Source organism: Brassica rapa, chromosome A06, assembly GCF_000309985.2.
Source record: "Brassica rapa cultivar Chiifu-401-42 chromosome A06, CAAS_Brap_v3.01, whole genome shotgun sequence".
NCBI classification, from domain to species: domain Eukaryota; kingdom Viridiplantae; phylum Streptophyta; class Magnoliopsida; order Brassicales; family Brassicaceae; genus Brassica; species Brassica rapa.
This window is the reverse complement of record NC_024800.2, coordinates 21,214,679-21,236,776: the sequence shown is the minus strand read 5'-3', so window position 1 is coordinate 21,236,776 and position 22,098 is coordinate 21,214,679. Positions and strand designations below refer to the sequence as shown.

The 22,098-nt window shown below is 32.0% G+C and overlaps 4 protein-coding genes across 5 annotated transcripts; 3 read left to right on the top strand and 1 right to left on the bottom strand.

Moving 5' to 3' along the window:
* The first annotated feature begins 4,836 nt into the window (after positions 1 to 4,836).
* On the top strand, positions 4,837 to 7,282 carry LOC103874197 (putative cysteine-rich repeat secretory protein 61). The gene is made up of 2 exons (XM_009152612.3): positions 4,837 to 5,896; positions 6,603 to 7,282. Exons 1-2 carry the CDS (start codon positions 5,570 to 5,572, stop codon positions 7,053 to 7,055), a joined length of 780 nt encoding a protein of 259 aa, XP_009150860.1. The 5' UTR covers positions 4,837 to 5,569; the 3' UTR covers positions 7,056 to 7,282.
* A 1,273-nt stretch (positions 7,283 to 8,555) lies between these two features.
* LOC103874196 (protein ALTERED PHOSPHATE STARVATION RESPONSE 1) lies at positions 8,556 to 15,379 on the bottom strand. 2 transcript variants are annotated; one of them, XM_033273614.1, is made up of 4 exons: positions 10,716 to 15,379; positions 10,174 to 10,402; positions 9,870 to 10,093; positions 8,556 to 9,794 (listed from the first exon to the last, which is right to left on the bottom strand). In XM_033273614.1, exons 1-4 carry the CDS (start codon positions 11,717 to 11,719, stop codon positions 9,119 to 9,121), a joined length of 2,133 nt encoding a protein of 710 aa, XP_033129505.1. In that variant the 5' UTR covers positions 11,720 to 15,379; the 3' UTR covers positions 8,556 to 9,118. The 2 variants fall into 2 exon arrangements, with proteins under 2 accessions (XP_033129505.1, XP_009150859.1); XM_009152611.3 differs by having other exon boundaries at positions 10,174 to 10,397; positions 10,720 to 15,370.
* Positions 15,380 to 17,125: 1,746 nt separating this feature from the next.
* On the top strand, positions 17,126 to 18,792 carry LOC103874194 (NEP1-interacting protein-like 1). The gene is made up of 5 exons (XM_009152610.3): positions 17,126 to 17,604; positions 17,755 to 17,933; positions 18,024 to 18,107; positions 18,191 to 18,349; positions 18,466 to 18,792. The coding sequence occupies exons 1-5, from the start codon at positions 17,478 to 17,480 to the stop codon at positions 18,586 to 18,588; spliced, it is 672 nt and encodes a 223-aa protein (XP_009150858.1). The 5' UTR covers positions 17,126 to 17,477; the 3' UTR covers positions 18,589 to 18,792.
* Positions 18,793 to 20,077: 1,285 nt separating this feature from the next.
* Positions 20,078 to 21,507, top strand: LOC103874193 (heavy metal-associated isoprenylated plant protein 27). Its single transcript, XM_009152609.3, has 2 exons — positions 20,078 to 20,897; positions 21,027 to 21,507. Exons 1-2 carry the CDS (start codon positions 20,838 to 20,840, stop codon positions 21,411 to 21,413), a joined length of 447 nt encoding a protein of 148 aa, XP_009150857.1. The 5' UTR covers positions 20,078 to 20,837; the 3' UTR covers positions 21,414 to 21,507.
* The last annotated feature ends 591 nt before the right edge of the window (positions 21,508 to 22,098 follow it).

The following is a 22,098-nucleotide window of genomic DNA, read 5'->3' as shown; positions in this document are numbered from 1 at the left end:
TCGGTGGAAACTAATCTGTTAAATAAAAGTTATTTACATCTTAACTATTGAAAAGATTGAAAAAAGGAGTCAATCAGTGAGGTAATTGATTGGTAAGTAGACTTCGACATCAAAACTTATCAAGTTATCGGTTCTTATTCAAATTTATAATTAGCTATTTTCTTTGCCACTCAATTTAAATATCTGCAGTATCACGTGTTTTACGTGAAATGGCAAATGTCGAAAACTCTATTATTCAAATTCCTTTGTCGACAGTTGGCGGATACGCAAGATTTTGTTAATAAGTTTATCTTTATTCCACTGTTTTGGCTGATTCTGTAGCCAAACATGCTTAATTTGCTTAATGAAAATTTTAGTTTGAACAAAAAAAAATGCTCATCTATCCAATTTTTTAATCACAATCTCAAATATACAATATTTCTCTATAAAAATGATAAATTTCTAAAACTAACATTTTTAAAAATTTATTATAAAAATATAACCTATTAATCAAATTTTTTAAAGAATACTCATTTATCAACAAAAAAATATTGTTATTTTAGTTTCAAAATCACAATCCCAATCTATATTAGTTCCCTGTAAAAATGATAATTTTCTTAAAATAGGATTATTTAAAAAAGTTATTTAAAAATATTACATATTAATCAAAAATTCTAAAAAATACTCATATATCTAAAAATATTCTTGTTATCTTAATTTCTAAATCACAATCTCAAATCTACAATAGTTCTCTATAAAATGATAACTTTCTAAAAATATCATTATTTAAAAAATACAATATGATGATCAAAAATTCTAAAAGAATACTCATATATACAAAAATTCTTGCTCTCCTAATTTCTAATCACAAGCCTCATTCTACAATATTTTTTAATAAAAATAATAACTTTAAAAAAATCACATTTTAAAAAGTTCATCGCAAAAATACAATGTATTGATCAATTTTTTTTGTTATCCTAATTTCTAAACAAAATATCAAATATACAATATTTCTCTATTAAATGAAAACTTTTAAAAATTTCTTTTTAAAATGTTTATTTAAAAAATGCAACATATTGATGAAAAATTGTAAAAGAATACTTATCTATCAACAAATATTATCGTTATCCTAATTTCTAAACCACTATCCCAAGTCTCAAATAGTTCTCTATAAAATAATAAATTTCCAAATACAACATTGTTTAAAAATATTATTTAAAAAATACAACATGTTGATAAAAAATTATAAAGAATATTCATATATCAAAAAAAATGTTCTTGCTATCCTAATTTCTAATCATAGTCCTAATCTACAATATGTCTCAATAAAAATAATAACTTTTGCAAAAATAGCATTTTTAAAAAATTCATCGGAAAAATACAATGTATTGATCAAAAAAATTATCCTAATTTCTAAATCACAATATCAAATCTACAATTTTTTTTAAAAAAAATAATAACTTTCCAAAAAGAGAATCGTCTTAAGAAATTATTTTTAAAAATACAACATATTGATCAAAAAGTCTAAAAGAATACTCATCAATCAACAAAAATTCATCTTATCCTTATATATAAATCACAATCTCAAATATACAATATTTTTCAAAAAAAAAGATAATTTTCCAAAAGTAGCATTTTTTAAAAGTTTATTTAGAAAATACAACATATTAATCAAAAATTCTAAAAAATACTCATCAATCAATAAAAATTCTTGTTATAATAATTTTCAAATCACAATCCAAATCAACACTAGTTCTCTATAAAAATGATAACTTTCTAAAATTAGAAATGTCTAAATATTATTTTAAAATATACCATATTAATCAAAAATTCTAAAAGAATACCCATCTATCAACAAAAAATATTGTTATCCAAATTTCTAAATCACAATCTTAAATCTACAGTAGTTCTCTAAAAAATGATAAGATTTCAAAAATAGAAATGTTTAAAAAATTATATAAAAAATACAATATATTGATCAATTTTTTATCAACAAAAATTCTTGTTATTCTTATTTCTAAATCACAATTCCAAATCTACAATATTTCTCAACAAAAATGAAAACTTTCCAAAATAGCAATTTTGAAAATTTTATATAATTATAATAACTTTAAAAAATTATCATTTTTAAAATTTTATATAAAAATGCAACATGTTGATAAATAAATTCTAAAGGAATACTCAGCTATCAACAAAAAATCTTGTTATCCTAATTTCTAAATCACAATATCAAATCTACAATAGTTTTCTATAAAATATTTTTTTTCCAAAAAATAGCATTGTTTAAAAAGATTATTTAAAATTACAACCTTTTGGTCAAAAAATTTAAAAAATACTTAAGTATCAACAAAAGTTCTTGCTATCATAATATCTAATCACTTTCTCCAATCTACAATATTTCTCTTTAAAATAATAACTTTCCAAAAATAAATTTTTTAAAAAAGTTCATCTAAAAATACAAACTATTGATAAAAAAATTTTAATCCTAATTTCTAAATCACAATCTCAAATCTACAATTTTCTCTATAAGATGATAACTTTTCTAAAATAGCAGTGTTTACAAAAATTATTTAACAAAATATAACATTTTGATCAAAAATTCTAAAAGAATACTCATCAATCAACAAAAATTCTTGTTATCCTTATTTATAAATCACAATCGCAAATCTGCAATATTTCTCTATAAAAATGATAACTTTCCAAAAATAGCATTTTCTAAAAGTTTATTTAAAAAATACAACCTCTTGATCAAAAATTCTATAAAATACTCATCTATCAACAAAAATTATTGTTATCCAAATTTTTAAATCTCAATCCCAAATTTACGTTAATTATATATAAATAATGATAAATTTCTAAAAATTGCATTGTTTAAAATAATTATTTAAAAATAGAGCCTATTAATCAAAAATTCTAAAAGAATACTCATCAATCAACAAAATTATTTTTATCCTAATTTCTAAATCAAAATCCCAAATTTTGAATATTTCTTTATAAAAACGATTACTTTCCAAAATAGTATTTTTTTAAATACCATATATTTAAAGCAAAATTTGAAAAGAATACTCACATATCAACAAAAATTCTTGTTATCCTAATTTCTACATCACAATCTCAAATCTACATTAGTTCTGTATAAAAATGATAACGTTTCAAAATAGCATTTTTAAAAAAATTATTTTAAAAATTTAACCTATTAATAAAAAAAATTCTAAAATAGTACTTATCTTTCAACAAAATTTTGTTATCTTAATTTCTAAATCACAATCACAATCTATATTAGTTCTCTATAAAAATGATAACTTTCTTAAAATAGCATTGTTCAAAAAAAGTATTTAAAAAAATACTGCCTATTAATCAAAAATTCTAAAAAAAATATTCATCTATCAACAAAAATGCTTTTTATCTTAATTTCTACATTGCAATCACAAATTTTCAATAGTTCCTATAAAAATGATAACTTTCCAAAAATAACATTTTAAAAACAATTATTTTAAAAATACAACCTATTGATAAATAAATTTTAAAAGAACACTCATCTATCAACAAAAATTCTTGTTATCCTTATTTCAAAATCACAATCTCAAATCTACAAAATTTCTCTATAAAAATGATAAATTTCCTAGAGTAACATTTTTAAAAAGTTTATTTAAAAAATACAACCTATTGATCAAAAGCTCTAAAATAAATACTCATCATTCAACAAAAATTCTTGTTATCCTAATTTCTAAATCACAATCTTAAATCTACAATAGTTCTCTACAAAAATAATAACTTTCAAATTAAAGCATTTTAGCATTTTCTTAAAAAAAATATTTAAAATATACAACTTATTGATCAAAAATTCTAAAAGAATACTCATGTATCAAAAACAATTCTTGTTATCCTAATTTATAAATTACAATATCAAATATACAATATTTCTCTATAAAATGATAACTTTCCTAAAATAGCATTTTAAAAAAAGTTATTATAAAAAATACAATCTATTGGTCAAAAATTATAAAACAAAAATAATCATCTATTAGCAGAAATTTTTGTTATCCTAATTTCTAAATTATAATCCCAAAACTAAAATAGTTCTCAATAAAAATGATAACTTTTCAAAAATAGTTTTGTTTAAAAAGGTGTATAAAAAATACAGTATACTGATCTAATTTAAAAGAAACATTCATCTATCAACAAAAAAATTATTGTTATCATAATTTATAAATCACAATTCTAAATCTACAACATTTCTCTATAAAAATGATAACTTTCAAAAAAAAAATAGCATTGTTTAGAGACTAGAGAGTAAACTGGGAAATTGAGTTTTGCAGGTTTGAAATCTAGAGTATCGATAGGCTTGGGATGTTACCATGGGGATTTTGAGAAAGTCTTAATGCTTTTAGAGGATTTCAAATTTGACTCCTCTAAAATGGAGTCAAATTTGAAATCCTTACTATGGGCTGTTCAAGCAATGGGTGACCTGCGTTACAAGAAAATATTGTTTGAAGCCTCATCTGTTGAAGTACGCCAAGCTTTGTTGAATCCTCTCAGGTTTCCTGATCTCTCACCTCTGATTCTAAAGATACTGGAGCTTCTACATCGCTTTGAAAAATGGACGATCTCTCATGTTTCCGACCTTAAAAACAGAGTTGCTAAGTCTATAGCAGAGAGCGTCGTGGTCGGTATACGTACACAATCGTATGTCGCCTCAGGAGGTCCCCGTTGGCTCCATCAGATGTTACAAGAGGATGCGTCAAACACATGTCGTCTGGTGCGGTAAAAAGAAAGGGATCTAAGGTTACTGGCTTCTGTCTCAAGTCCTTCATAACCTTTTCTGTTAGTATTGAGCATTAAGCTCTTATAAGTACCTACTGGTACCTCCCCCTTTTCTTTTTATGTCGTTTTCTTTTTTTCAGTATTTCTGTCTTCTCTATTTCTTCGTGTTATAACTCAGGGGTGCTCCCAAACTTGTCCTCTTGGACTTCAATATTATGATATTTTCAGTGTTAAAAAAAAAAAGATTATGTTGTCAGGTGAATATTTTGCTAAGATTTCTAGAGTCCTGGTGTTTTCAAACATTTCTATCATTCCTGAGTTTTTGTTTGCTTTTATTTGAGGATAAGTATGGAATAGTTTAATCAATTAAGTCATGAACCAATAATAATCTCAAATTTATAAGGATTAGTTTTCGTTTGGTTCAAATCGTATAAGGTTATGTAACTGTATATATGTTGATGTGGTTTTATTTAAGTTTATTTTTCGTTCAGTTTGATTTACAATAACTTACCAAACTAACAAAATTTGATTCAAATTTAATAGCCACAACAAGTAAGTAATAAGTATATAGTACGATTCAATTTTGACTTTTTCAGTTCCCTTCCTTCACCGCATATACCAAGTCTCAACTCAACTCCGAACTATTCTCTCGTGTAAGCGAACACAACAAAAACGAATTATTAATATAATCTTTTTTTTTTTTGTAAAAAAATTATTAATATAATCTTTTCATCCAAATAATCGATAAAAACCAACCAGCTATAAATTCCCCAATATCTGAATCTACAAAAGGAAACACCTTCCCAATTCCAAAACATCCTGAACAATGTTTTCATCATCTGTCTCAGAACGTACCATTTTGGTCCCGATTTTGGCCGTAGTAGCCACACAACTCTTATTTATACACAGTGTTGCGTCTGTAAACGATACCAATGCGTATTTATACCACAAATGCTTAGAGAAGGATGGAAAATATAAGTCAAAGAGTCTATACGAGAAAAACCTCAACAGTCTCATCTCTAACACTTCTGTAAAAGATTACCTCTATGGCGTTTATGGTTATCGTCCTGATACTGTCTACATGGTTATCCAATGCCGTGGTGACGCTTACGGCTCCAGGTGTGATACATGCCTCTCCACTGCTTACTCCGAGGTAAACATAACTTTTATTAATTTGTTTGTTTGGGTTTGTGATTATTTTAGTGTAAAAATGTAAATGCTAAACAGAAACGTTTAGAAAATTTTAAAATTTGCTTTTAGCCATACACTACGAGTGAGGTAATTTAATTGAGATCATATGGAGAGAACTTAGAGCATCTTCAATGATAAGATACTCCATGAGAATATCTAACCAAAAACAAAACTAATATGTTTTTCAAAATTCATGTCTAACTTAGATTTAAATAAAATGTGAATGTGTTTCTCACAAATTATATTTGGGTATCTCAGATGAGATACTTTCTTCCTAATTTACATTTTCTTTTTCCAAATTTTTAATTTTTATTTTCAGTACAAATTTATGAAGACAGGCGTGCACCAAAGAACTAAATACAATCTCTATAATTAACTTATTATTGGTACGATAATATCTTATTAATTGAGAAAAAGATTAGTTGATAAACAGACTTATTGTACAAAAAGATTCAGAACAAAATATGTTGGTTTATAGAAGTGTTAAGTTTATTAAGTATTAATTTAAAGTTGATTTTTCCATGCTCATTAACTATATTCAAAATAGATAATTTACAAAAGTATAAACATTATAGAGATGAAGGTTCTACTGTACATAACTAGTCCTTTGGTGCTATACTATTCTTTTTATTGTGGTTTGGTTAAGTATATGTATGTATATATGACAGCTACGTAAAAGATGTCCGATGAACAAGGGGGCAATCGTATGGTTTGACCAATGTCTTCTCCGGATTTCTCCGACCACTTTCATAAACGAGATGGATCTCAAGAACAAGTTCTATATGTACAACATGAAGAAAGTGAGAGATCCGGCGTCGTTTAACGCTAAGACAAAGGCTCTTCTCACCAAGCTGACAAAGGAAGCGACTCGTAAAGGTTCAGAGAGGTCTCCTGCACAGGAATATTACGAGCCAGGGGATATGAAGCTCGACGGGAAGATGAAGCTGTACGGAATGGTGCAGTGCACGCGACTTATATGGAACACAGATTGTAAGAAATGTTTGGATACGATTATTGGGGAGCTTCCTAATTGTTGTGATGGTAAAGAAGGAGGAAGAGTAGTGAGTGGGAGTTGTAACTTTAGGTATGAGATTTACCCTTTTCTTGACACTCAAAGATGAGAGCTCCATGTTATTTGTGTTCTTCATTGGGGATGCTATAACATGTTTTATCAAGAGATAATATTTAGTTACATGTTCTTGCTGTACAATTAATGTATTTAGATTGTAGTATAAGGTAACTAATTGGCTCGACTGTATACACAGCATTAAAATCCTTTATTGGTTGTGTTACCATTTATTAGCTTTCAAATATGAAAGAGAAAGACTATCAAGTCACAATGCATACATCCTTTATATATTAATTGAGAAGTATTACAACATTTTTTTGTAATCACATATTATTACTATGATAATTTTTAGAATCTTTAGAGAAATATGTTGGTTCATCTAAATATATAATAATTTTTTTTATTAAATTAACCATAAATTTATTATTAATATTTTTCATTATTTTATTAAATACAATTAATAATTTTGAACAATAAAGATCTGATAAAACTAGTGTATCTTCTATCCTATTTGTTTAATTTTAAAATATTAAAATAAATTAAACAACCATATTAACCATATAATAAAAAAATTAGATATTTTTGTATATGTTATATTTTCAATTTTAAAAAATGACTATAAATTACTAAAACTGTTAAAAATCTCACATTCAAGTTTTGTGATATATGGTTTAAAACTTTTGTTATGACAAGATAAAAATGATTACAAAATCATATAAGTAGAAAATCTCATTTAGTAAGTTTAAGATTAAAATATATATATATATATATATATGTATCATTTTAAATTAAAATATACCATATAAAAATACATAAATATATTAATTTAGAAATTTACTTTGAACTTCTTTTTGATAAAAGCTTTGAGCAAATATTGATAACTTATTTTTAAAAAATTATAAATTACTAAAACTATTAATCCCACAATGAAAATTTTGTTATTAGTGTAAAGTTTTTGCTATAGAAGATACAAATGATAATAAGAAAATCATATGAGTAGAAAACATCATTTAATAGATATTAATATAAAATATATTATATATATGTTAGTGTTATTTATGTTTAATTATATACCATATCAAATAGAAAACAATTATTGTTTGGATTAATAAAATTTATTTATGTGTTCACACCAATTTAGTTTTATACATAATAATTACTGAATTTTTAATTATTCAATATATTTATTATTTCATAATATATTAAAACATATAATACGTAGAATAATTTATATATATAAAGTTGCGCGGGTATTAACCTAGTTTTCTTGTTATATCTCTCAGCTTTGGTTAAACCTCTAAATCAGTGGACTGATATTGAGAAAAAAGCTGCTATTTTTAATTCTCATGCAATCTTAAAAATCTTCTCTGCAGTTGATACATATAAGTTCAAACTCATCAAAAAATGTGAATCTGCCAAAGCAGCATGGAACACCTTGGTCGAGTATTAAAAGGACTTACTTGGATTATTTGGTATCATGTTTTGAAATCTTATGGAAGGCAGAAGATGAGTTATTTATGAGTTTTATTGCAAAGCTGAACACCATTACCAATGAAGCGTATGTGCTTGTTAAAAAATACAAAGAGAAGAAGCTGGTCAAAATGCTCCTCAGCCTACAATAAGATCTTGCTTGAGTTGACAAGGGGGTTTCATGAATCAATGTTAGTATTTTGCGAACTTTTGTACAGATTTTAAAGAACCCTCATAACATTTTCAAAGCATTTTATGTTACTATATGTGCAAACTAATCATATCAAGAAACCGTTAGGAAATATAAACACAGAAGAAGAAGCCTATACATCCCTCCTTCACAACTGTAACTAGAATCATCTGTGGCAAGTTATCAAGCATGGCATATAGCCAACCATCCAGTTCTTGACTAGCACAAGCACTCGAGCATCGACCCATCTCTTATCCCATGTCTTAGCAACCGGTTCTGGCCTGAGTCTGGGAAAGACGATATGTTAACTTCCCGGTGAGTTAAATTACAACCATAGGTGATTCAAGTCTGGCGCTCCGGTCTACAGACCTCCACGGAGCCAAGTCAAGACGATCATTGCAACCATGGGCAGGCATGAGAATGATCATCTCCACAAGTGTATAATCATCTTTTAATTAGTCTTCCTCTGATTCTTGAGAGCTGCTTTCTTTCTCAGCAGCACGCTCCAAGAGATCATCATAAACCCTCACAGATTCCGCTGAGAACCTCTCCATAGCTTCAAAAATACGCCGAAGACTACCCTGTAAACTTTCGTTACTAGTGTCTTCGCTTGAACCAACCAGAACCATTTTGCTTTCCATTTCTTGAATCTCTTTCTGTATTCTCTGTTCCTCACCACCATGCCCTATCATCCTCTCCATCGTTTCTAACCTATCTTGCTCCCAAAGATGAAGCACACTGGTTGTGAATCTGCGCATGGCCTCCACAACTTCCTTCTCAGATATTCTATCTAAAGCTTGCTCCCACTGGTTACAGATCACGAAAATCATCGGAGCCCCGAGACGACCAGGAGAAAAAGGAACGATTCCATCAGGAGTTTCCTCAGGTTCGTAGATTAAACACTTCATAAGCCAACTATTGAGTCCTCTTACAAAACCCTTTTGCACGCTAACCCAGCCTGAGAATCTCAGAATCCAGTTTATAAGATCATGCCCAAGCACCCTTGTAGCCTCGAGATGATCATCAGGGAGCTTTTTGCTCGCTCTAATGGAGCCTAAACCTCTGGCTTCCTTAATAGATTTACACTGGCTTTGATGGCAGTCAAGCATGAATTTCCACATTCTGCTCAGCCTGAAAGAGAGAAATGAATGAAATAAAGAAAGAAAGTGAAATAGCGATTGCATCTTAAACTTGTTCCAGCTTTACCCTTGGATCAATTGACTCAGTTGCAGCCATAGCTCTTCGTCTCTTATCTTGTTGATTGTAACGGATATTTTGTCAACGACTTGAATGGCGATCCTTATCTTGGTGGACAAACTTCTCACGAATCTTCTTGTTGAATCTACCTTGGGAGCATCGGTACCTCTTTCATCCATACGCTTCAGCTTCCTTAACTTCCTCTCGTGTAATAAACGAAGTTTTTCCTCAGCCTGCTCACAAAAACTGAAGATCAAACCACCACAAAAATAAGAAGAGAACTATGAACTACCTCAGTGAGGAACGAACATACCTTGACTTCGTTGTAAAGCTTCTTCTCCCATAGGTGTAGCTTGTGCAATGTGGAAGAAAGATTACGAGACCTTAATGCAAGCTCTGCCTCAATATCTGCGTAAGTAGGTGCAGCTGCTGCCGCGGAAGAAGAGGCTTTAGCTTTCTTAGAGGTTGATGGCTGAGACGACGAGACCACAGAAGGCGATGGAGTTACTTCTTGTATCATCTTTGACGAAGCCGCTCCTATACGTGCACCGACAAGTTTTGTAATAAACTAATAAGAATGGTTCCAACACAGTAAAGCTGAAAAAAATTATTTCACAACACACTAAAGCTAGAACAGAATCATATGTTGACATAAAACCATAAATAATATATATTTCACTAGATGTGTTAAAAAAAAGAAAAAATTCACTAGATTCCTACGAAGATTCACAACACAATCATATGTTGACACAAAACCATAAATAAATTCACTAGATTTCTACAAAAAATCAACATTTCTGCAACTGAATCATCAAAATCCAAATAAAGAAGAAAGATGATGATAATGATGAAAGCTAACCATGTTTGCGAGCATTAGGATGTTGTTTCCCCACTTCAAGCAGCACTGCAATCTCACTTGCTGACTCAGCAGCTCTCAAGAACTGAGCTTCTATCTCTTTCGCAACCTCAGGCACCCCTCTCCTGACACCACCGCCACGTGGCGCTGGATTACTCCTCCTCACTTCCTCTACACCACTCTCAACAACTTTCTTCTCCACGACGTGAACCTCGACCGCCACGCTCGGCCTAGTCTGAAACAGAGAAGCCTGACCACCACCACCCGGCGGCTCTTCCTTGTCGTCCACGGCCGGAACCGGAGCTTTTCCGGCGACGAGTTTCTGCTTCCCATGAACTTCCTTCACAACCTCGCGGTGGAAATCGTCTTCCAAATCGGGAATACCCTCTTCCTCCCTCACCTCTCTCGAGTCATCCTGAGTAAGAGTGAACGGAGCGTAATCGAAAAGGTTCAAGAAGTCCCAACCCTCCGTCCTCGGTGGCGGCGGAGGAGGCGGTTTCGAAGGTCCGTAGCTCGGGTATGGATTATCATAGTTAGAGGCTGACGATTCGCCCAAGTAAACTCTCTGAGGGCTCGAAGGTCTCTGCTCGTAGACGACGGAAGGAGGCATCGAGCTGTTCTTCATGTAGTTCATATGCAGATACGGAGGATCCGGATTCGAGTAACGGGTAAAACTCGGATCCTCGTGGAGAGGAGATGAGTGATGCAAGGAGTCAATCTCGTCGGAGTCCGAATCGAATTCGATATGACCCGACCCGGAGTCCGCTCTCTTGGGTGAATCGTCTTCTTCCGGCGGGTGGTGAGAGTCTTCTGCGGCGAAGCGGTGGTGGTGATCGATGAAGGTGTGAAGAGAGTGGGCGACTACTTGGAGGGACTGTGTGTAGGCGAGGTGGGAGTCGGCGAGAGCGTAACGCTGCTGAATCGCGGTTTGGAGGAAACCGCAACGGTCGAGACAAAGCGCAACCGCCGGAAGGTCGTCGAGCTTGGAGGTCGTACAACCCATCGTATATTCTCCAGTGATTCGAGAATCAGATAGTTACAAGAGTTTTCTAGTTACAATAATTAAGAGTTTTAAGGTTTTTTTATTTATTAGAAAACGAGAGAGAGAGAGAGAGAGGGACTTTTAAAAGTTAGGTGAGATAAGTAAAGTCTATATGAGGTAAAAAGATGGGGATAGTAAGAAAGTAGAAAAAGGTATTATTTTCTCGAGAAAGTTATCAACTTTATAAAGTGAGGTTACAAATGTTGATGAGAAAATAAAGAAGAAAAGGGAAAGTTAGAGAGGAGGAAACCGAAAGAACTTCTTTTACGTATTAAAAGAAAAACGTTCCATACTTTGGTCGCTTCGGGTTTTATGTTTCATCTAAATCGCCGACAGTTTATCTTTTCGTTTGGTCTTTAGATCGGTTGTTTCAGACTTGTATCCATCCATGTTTGGGTTTGTAATGTGGTTTGATTAATAAAAATTCAGATGACAAAAAGAAAAGACTAATTCTACTTTGGCTTAAGTTTGAATCAGACCAAAATCATTGTATTTTATTATTATTTATTATACTAATATTAGATTTTGATTTTGATCCTGGTCGTCTTTCTTCTACTTTGTGATTTTCTAATCGATTCATATTTTGATTTAGTCGTTAAACGATGTAGGATCTTTAATTATTTAATGGTAACGTAGACAATGGTTGTAATAACTATAATAAGTTATGCATGAATCACACACCACACTTAATAAAATACAACAAATTTCTTGTTGCTGAAGGGTGAAATGATGATGTATAACCAATGGCCTTCAACACAACATACTGCAAAAATATTGAACATGCTTACGTCCGATTTGTAGTAATGCTTGATATTGTAATTACAATATCATCGCATATCATTAGAGTTTGCTTTCCAGTTCCAGTTTACAAGATCCTTTTTCAGTATCTAAAACAGGAGCTAAAAATCTAACATAAAGAACGATCATATAATCAAAGTATCACCACCTTGAGAGATGAACTTACTTTCAAGAATGTTTTTTTCCAAGTTTACACAAACTGAAAGAATGAGAGTTCGTTTCCAGGGCTAATATCTCCAGCATGTTCTATCTTTGTGGACAGATCTCCAACCCCTGCGACCTCTATACGTGCTGTAGATAATGGCTCAGCTTTAAAGACTAGACATGTTTTGATCTTCATAATTACTCATGTACGAAGCTGCCGAGTGACTAGTGGTTTTGAAGCGTAATAGAGTGGCTCCAGAGGTGCTGACACTGCTAAAACCACCAAGGGTCTCTGTTGGTAGCTTTACATTTGCCTTTCTTCTGCTTCACAGTCATTTGCCATTTTTTCAACGTTTTTGCCATTTCATCATTTTGTTCATGTGTGAACCATCTGCCAACATCAACAACATTAACTTGGTGCTTGGTGTATCCCCTATCAAGCCTCTCCAGCCTAGTTACTATATACATATAGCTTCTTAAACAAACGTAACTGCCAACTGAGCACTAAGTAAAAGCTGAGATCAAGGGTGGTAATTTCATATTACTAGAGAAGTTCCACTATTATTAATAGGTGGTTCCGCGATATCTTATGGGCACTACTTTCTCAGGTGATTCAGTCTTATGGTTCTTTTTTTTTGGTAAAACGTCTTATGGTTCTTTGTTATTTGCATATGATCTTTTTTTTCCTAGGTGCTGCTATTATAGAAACCGAAAAGAATTTTATCTATTTTCTTATAGTTTCATATGCACACTTTTATATTAAGAGCAACATGTTTCAGTTGATTATACTTACAACAATTTCTTGGTGAGTCTAGTATCCATAATACATATGTTTTTAAAGATTTGTTTTACAATCGTAAAATGTAACTAGATCTTGACCCGCACAACCGTGCGGATGATTATTTTTATTTGTACACACATAATTATTTGATTTACGTGACTAATTGTAATATTTACAATATTACTAATTGTTTGATATTAAAAAACAACAATTTTATAGTTCACATATTTTATATTATGTGATGCAAAATTCTGAATTGAAATATACTATTGCTTAAGGATCAAAATTTTAATTGAAAAGTATTATATTAAATAAAAATTTAATATAAAATTCTACATTATTTTATTTATAATTATAAAATTAATTAGATATTTAAAAAGCTTTTTTATTTAAAATGAAATACACATTTAATTTTTAATTAAACACGATATTAACAAATATCTAAAAAAAAAATATTAGGTGAAAAATGAAATATACCTTTATCTAAATAAATATGAAATTAATTAAATATTTAAAAGGTTTATTTAATGAAAATGAATGATATATTTAGGTTTATTTTTTTGTTTCAAAATAAATGTCGTTCTACAATTCTAATATAACTTTGTATACTAAATTTATTTTTTACCCTTTTGAATAACCAATAAACTTTTATTTAAATAATTTTCAATATTTAATTAATCATACATTGAATAAGGATATATCAGTCTATTACACACTTCTTTTAATTTCTATGAAAAATATCAAAACGACACTTAATATGAACGTATGGAGTAATAAAATTATGGTTGTGAATTCTCTAAGTAGGTGAGTGATTAGTGATGATTCCATTAGTTCTTTGGGGTGCTTAATTTTCATGTATTTATTATTCTCGGTTTCAGGATAGCCCAAGGAAGAATGCATAGAGCCTACCTAGCTAAACCGCATATGGAGAAGTCAACTGTTATCGATCAGAAGTCTGGAAAGAGCACAGATAGCAGGTCTAGTACTCGTACTGTATCAAGTTAATTCTCATAAGCTTCCTTCTTCTTCTCTTTTACTGACCTACCCCGTCCTTCTCCTCAATAGGGCCCGAACGAGCTCAGGGACATTTCTTCCAAGAGGACGCGACAAAACCATCCGTGAAATCGAGAAAAGAATGTAGTATTTTACATTCATACCAGTTAGTTGACCTTTTCTTACTACAATATGAAGAGCATGGGGGAAGGTCTTCAAGTTGAAATCAGGCAGATCAGATGTTGAGGAAGGTGGTAAAACAGTGTTTCCTGCAGCCAAGGGAAACTATAGCGCAGTGCCATGGTGGAACCAAAGATGGGGGATGCATTGCTTTTCTGGAGCACGACACCTGATGCGACTCTAGACTCGCCTAATCTTCATGGTGAGTAGATGAGTTTGTAAATTGATGTTTGAAATGGGGATGGGAGGAAGGCATACTGTGTTGTGTATGGTTGATTCTGAGATATCAGTTATTTGGTCCACTTTGGGAAGGTGAGTGTGCTGTAATCAAAGGGAACAAGTGGTCCATCCAAGAAGAAGAAGAAGGTTGTTGGCATTGTACGGCTTGAGATACGTTTGTTGAAATATAAATTATTTTATATGGGATTGAGAGCATTTTGTTGATGAAACATGGTTGGAGTTCGTGTTTCACATGGAGTATCTTACAAGAAGTATAATAAAGTGTGGTTGTAGTGTTTGGTAATTGGAAAGACAAGTAAAGGGCGACAATGAGCATGTTCAATAATGAGGAGAGGGAGCAAAGAGTGGCGGAGGAGGAGGAAAAAAGGGTTTCCAAGAAAGAAAAAAAAGTCAGAAGAAGAAGTGGGCCCTTGTGCTTGCCTCATCTATATTATTAAAACTGAAGTACATTTGAGAGTTGTTTGGAAACTTGGATAGTAGTATAAATGAGAATTGTTTGGAAACATGGATAGCAGTACAAAATAATACTTGCTTATCTTAATTGATTTTTTAAAAGATTTTTATTCTATTGTTAATCAATTCTAACCCTTCATCTATTATATTTACTAAATAAGTTAATATCATTTATTACAGAAGTACAAAACAAAATTTATTTGTTTTCAATTTTTATTTTATCTTTTACATTCATTTTTCTCAATTTTAATTATTTCTATACAAAATTCAAATCACAATAATAATTTAAAATTAATTTATATAAATAATTGTTTCAAAAAAAAAAAATATATATATATATGTAAAAAAATTTAATAAAATATTTTCCAATAACCATTTAAAAAAAATATTTTCACTATATATAAGAAAAATACAATACATAACTTAATTAAAAATACCAACTTAAATTATGGTTTTTATATTTCATATTAAATTTATAAATATAATATATGTGATTATTTATATGATGGTACGTATAAAATAATATTAATTATATGATTACTTATATTATGGTACATATAAAATATGATTAATTATATGATGACATATATATGATATATAATAGTGACATGGAAAACAAAACTTATTTGTTTTCAATTTTTTTTATTTTATCTTTTACATTCATTTTCTCACTTTTTAACTATCTCATTAATTATATTTACTATAATATTTTGCCAGGATTATTTACATATTAACTATAATAATTCGGCATATTTGAATGAAACCACTCTATTTGTGATAAGAATTCAAAATGGTTAACAATTTTTTTTTTATTTACTTATGTATCGGTTAGACATGGACATTCGGATAACTATTCAGCTACGAGTTATATCTTTGGGTTATCATGCTTTTTGAGTTTTGAAACTAGACTTCATTTCAGTATTATAAATTTTCATGTGTGTTTCGAATCGGGTCCAGATGAATTCAGTCTTGATATATACAAACCTACAAATATCCAAAAACTAATGTATTTCACGCCGATACAGATATTTGTATGAAAAGTAAGAATATTAACCGATTCAATTCGGGTATGTTGAATTCAAATTAAACTAAAAATAACCAAATAACCAAAAGTAATCATATTACTCTATTTGATTCAGGTTCGATTATGATGTATAGAAATCTAAAAGTACTTAATTATATCATGACACATATAAAATATATAATACTAATCATAAAAATAAAATATCGATTTATAAGAAGGGCAATTGTCAATAATAGCATCTTTTGAAGTTTATGTCTCAAAAATAGCACTAGAAGGAGAAAGTCACAAAAATGACATTCATTAAAGGGTAAAATATCCCTAATACCCTTGGTTTAAAATTAAATAAACAAACAAAAATAAATAAAATAAATAAAATAAAAATTAAAAAAATGAAAAAAAGATTTTTTTTTTTTATAGTTTCAGATTATATGTTTTCAGATTCGAAATTTTTATAATTTTTTTTTTCAAAATTTTTTTTTTATTTTATTTTTTTTTTCAAATTTTCTTTTTATAATTTAAAAATACTTTTTAAAACTGTTTTTAAAATTTTTATTTTTTATTTTAATATTTTTTTTTTATAAAATTTTAAACCCTAATTCCAAAACCCCACCCCTTAACTCTAAACCCTAAGGTTTGGATTAATTAACCCAAGGGGTATAAGTGTATATTTACCTCTTTAATGAAACATATTTTTGTGACTTTGAACCTTGAGTGCTACTTTGGGAACATAAACTTGGTTTGGTGCTATCCTAGTCTTTTTCTCTTATAAGAAAGTAAAAATTAACATCCGCACGCCCGTGCGGGTCAATCTCTAGTTCCTTTAATTGTAAAAAAAGTCAAGTCTTAACCACTCTTTATAAAATTCAATCCACTCTTGTTGAAGATATATTATTCTTGTAACTTGCTTAACGCAACGCGTGATTGTGTAACGATAAAAAGAAATTTATAGTCAGCGGAGAGAGAGAAGAAGGTTCCTTGCTCATTGGTTAATCTCCACCTCTTCTTGTCCATTAACAAAAGGCGAACAAATTAAAAAGAAAGAAATCCAAAAAAGTCATTCCCTCCTCTCCTTCATTCCTCTCTCGGGGCCTTCTTTGGCAAAGAAAATGGATTCTTATCATCATCTCTCTCCTCTCTCACTCCTCCATCGGATCAAAGATTCCTTCCATTCAGCCGTTTCCGCCATCCTCGCCAACCTCTTCTCCGCCCTCTTCACCTTCTTCTTCGCTCTAGGTTCCGTCCCCTTCCTTTTCTTCTAATATATATTATATATATATTGTTTTATTCATTTTCCACAGAGAAATTTATTAAACAATGTTAGGAGGAGGAAGAACACGTTATACATTCATCGTTTTTATTATTTTATTTTGGTTGATGTTGCAGTGGGGAGTTTGCTAGGAGCCTTGACAGGGGCTTTGATCGGCCAAGAAACAGAGACCGGTTTCATGAGAGGAGCCGTCGTTGGTGCTATTTCTGGTGCTGTCTTCTCCATCGATGTCCTTGAGTCTTCCCTCCTCCTCTGGCAATCCGATGAATCTGGTATTGCTTGCCTTCTCTACTTGGTAAAAACCTCCTCTTCTTGATCTCCTTCTTTTCATCATTATTCTGATTTTCTCCTTTTCTCAACCTATTTTCCATCACCACCAATATAGATTGACGTCATTGCTAGCCTTTTGAGCGGGAGGCTTGTTCGCGAGCGTATTGGTCCTGCAATGCTTAGTGCTGTCCAGAGTCAGGTAACTATACCTTTGTTTGATGCATCATTCACTCTCTATTTCTCATCATCCTATTTTTTCTTAATAAATAATAATAATAACAGATGGGAGCTATGGAGTCACAATTCCAAGACCAAACTGATATCTTCGGCACTGCCGTTTCAAAGGGTCTCACAGGGGATTCTCTCGACAGGATCCCAAAGGTCCTAATTACAGACAACACCTCAGGGGAGGAGATGGTCTCTTGCTCTGTATGCCTTCAGGTTTCTCCTCACTTTCCCAACTAAAATAGGAAATGATAATTTTCAGCGTACAATATGATGATGACAAGTGGTTGGAAAGATTTAAATTAAATATTTGAGTGGTGGTGACGATACAGGACTTTCAGGTGGGAGAGACTGTTAGAAGTTTGCCGCATTGCCATCATATGTTCCATCTACCGTGCATCGACAAGTGGCTTCGCGGGCACGCTTCTTGTCCCTTGTGCAGAAGACATCTTTGAATTCCAAACCCCTCTCATCTTCTTTGTAAATGAGGTATATAAAACCCATACACACACTACTAGTTGGTGTTACTTAATTATTTAGGTTACACATCAATCATTGTCACTTGACTCATCTGTTAGAGATCCTGATTTTTTTTAATGTAATATTCATTCTTGGCTTTGGCTTTGATATTCCATTTATAGAAGAAATTTTTGGGAATAGGTTTCCATAGGCTAATAATTCCAAAGGAAGATGTATTTCCTTACTTGCAGTCCCAAGCAATGGCTCTACTCTTGGAAACTTTAGAAGAGAGATAACACATTTTAAATTGACAAGTCCGAGCATTAAAAAAAAGAAAAAGATTAATGGTATCCAACAAGTTAGTAGCTTATGTTTAACATTTTACTATAGGAGTGAACCAAAAAGATATATAAAAACAGAGGATGCAAAACATACTTTTGGTTGGTATATATTAATAACTACAAGTTGGAAGGAACCTAGTTTTAGAGTTTCTAGGGTAAAGCAGCAATGCCACCACCACGGGTAGAATACACAGGGGTTTTTGAGAGAAGAGGCTCTGCTGAGAAGATTGGTGTTCAGGAAGTGAAGAACCACAGGCACAGTGATGTCGTCGTCGTCGACGTCGAAATGCCTTCTCACGCCTCTCTCAACATTCGAAGAGGTGCAATCACATGTCGCCTTTTTTTCTAAACCAAGGTTGAGATCAGAGTATCTCATCTCTTTTTTCTTTTTGCCGCTTTCACAAGTCTCTTTCTTGCTTTCCCCTGCATCAACATTCTCACTTTGATCATCTTTATGAAATTAATGTGACTGTAACTGAAATTTGGATTGTGTTTCTTATCTCTGATGGTTCTGAATGCCTCCTGGTTGCTCAGCTTCTCCCATAGTCCGTCTGATGCAAATATCAGAAACTGGTCGCCTCGTTGGAGATTATGCATTGTTATCTAGGGTTCCATGCATCTTTTCAACCGGCTCCCTGTTGGGATTTATTAGATCTCATGTCCAACTCTATATTCTCTGATTTGTACGATATTGTCTACTTTGAGTTTCATTGGCTGGCCCGCATGGACTTATTTTTGGTTTCCTTCCCAAAAGGTTTCGAACTATTAGAGTTGGACATCTCTTTATATATTAGACTCTCATTGTCTAATTCTCCAATATGAGACTTGGATTAACATCTCTCATTCTCTCCCTCAAACCAAAGACCATACACCTTGTGTCCTTTCCTCTAGCGAATCATCTCGGTGCCTTGTCGCATTTTCGACATTCGACACCCTTAGTCGCAAGGTTACTTTGAGTTGCTTTGAGGATGTTATTCCCACAATTCCAGGATCTTGTGACTAATCTCTGCCGAACCTCGCTTTCCACTTTAAAGGGCCCCCTTCATATTCGAAGGGTATTTTGGTCTTCTTGCAGATTTTCGTCAAACCGCTCTGATACCAATTGTTGGGATTTATTAAATTTCATGTCCAATTCTATATTCTCTGATTAGTACAATATTGTTCACTTTGAGTCTCATTGGCTGGCTTACATAGATTTACTTTTGGTTTTCTTCCCAAAAAATCTCGAACTAAACATCTTTTTATATATTAGACTCTCCTTATCTAATTCTCCAATGTGGTATTTGGATTAACATCTCTTACTCCCACAGTCTGTACTTTGCATTCAATGGTTTCACGTTGAACTCTGATACACATCTACTATGGATAATGGATCTCTTGATACCTGCAAGGCCCAGTCCGAGGCATAGGCAAATGAATCGATTGTTTAGGCATCTCGATTTTATACAACAATTTTAGTTGTATTATATATAGGACACTAAAAACAATTATGCGAAGAATGTGGGCATAAATTTGTATTTGAATGTAGGGCATTATAATTTTTTTAAATAAAGTTAGACCGTCCCTAATCATGATAGTTTACCCTCCGCTAGTTTCTTTTATTATGTTTGGTAAGTCATTGTGTACAAAAGTCAAAACCTGCTCGGCGGTAAGGAGGGTTCCACCTCCAAATAGGCGGATAAAATGCTTGGGTTTGCTTGCTCCTCACACACCTTTCTCAAATCAACTAGAAAGCTTTACAACGAAACAGCTGGCAGTGACGTACCCATTCTCTCACTCGTCCACGTGTAAAGTGGCGACCTTGTCTCGCTGCTTATGCATATGTTCGTCGTTCCTCTAGATTTAGCTTGATCAGTCGACGGTCTGAAAAGAGAAGGAAAAAAAAGGTAAACTAATCGGCGTTGATGGGCTTCGTGGACCTCTGTTACCGGGAACGCCGCCACAGAAAGCTCAAGCAGTTCCAGGCACTCTTCTCACTCTATAACATACTCTGCCTCTTCTTTTTCTCTTGCAATTTGTTTTGATTACGATATGTAGTAAATTAAGAGTGTGCGTGTTGTGTGGTATGTTACCATGTCGACAACAAAAAAAAGAGAGTGGAGATAAAAGTGAAGATGGACTGCGAAGGGTGCGAGAGACGGGTGAGGAAGTCGGTGCAAGGCATGAAAGGAGTTACCAATGTCACAGTCGATCCTAAACAGAGCAAACTAACGGTCGAGGGATTCGTCCAACCCAACAAAGTGGTGCGACGGGTGATGCATCGGACGGGGAAGAAGGCGGAGCTGTGGCCGTACGTGCCTTACGAGGTGGTGCCCCACCCTTACGCACCTGGTGCCTACGACAAGAAGGCCCCTCCTGGCTATGTTCGCAATGCACTCGCCGACCCTCTTGTGGCCCCGCTTGCTCGTGCCAGCTCCTTCGAGGTCAAATACACCTCTGCCTTCAGTGATGACAATCCCAACGCTTGCACCATCATGTGATCACTTACATGACCATCATGTCTTTTTTTTTTTTTTTGTGTGTGTGTGTAATTTACACTGTTTTTACGTATTACGTATCACAAGTCGGTTTAAAGGGTATATATATATGTGTCAATTAATCAATTCCACTGAAATTAAAAGAAGAAAGAGGTGAAGAGATGTATGAGTAACAAGAGAAAGAAAGGTGAGACGCCATGAATAGACCTAAACAGAGTATAGCAGAACTAATGCAATTTTCTCTTCTTAAACCGGTTTACTCCGATTAACCGATTGAATCTCATCATGATGAGATGAATCTATATAAAAACATATACAACTTTCACTCTTAAGAGAGATTCTCCAAGTGAAATTCTGATATTTTGGGAAATATTGAAAACCAAGTCTATGAATCAAAAGACATAAATTTTTGGGAAATTAGGTAGCATATACATAACAAACTATAAATTAACTATATAACCATAGCAATTTTTAGGCTATGATATTTATGTATTATTTTCTATATTGCCCTTTTTCACTTTCACCTCTTTTTTTTTTATATAACTTTATAAGTTTAAAAAGTACTTATTTGGATTTTTTAAATACCTATAAAAAACATAGATTTTTTTGTATATGAAATGTTTTGGATTTTGTAAAACTAACATATATTTATAAATTGAATATGTACAGTTATAATAAGATTTTTTCT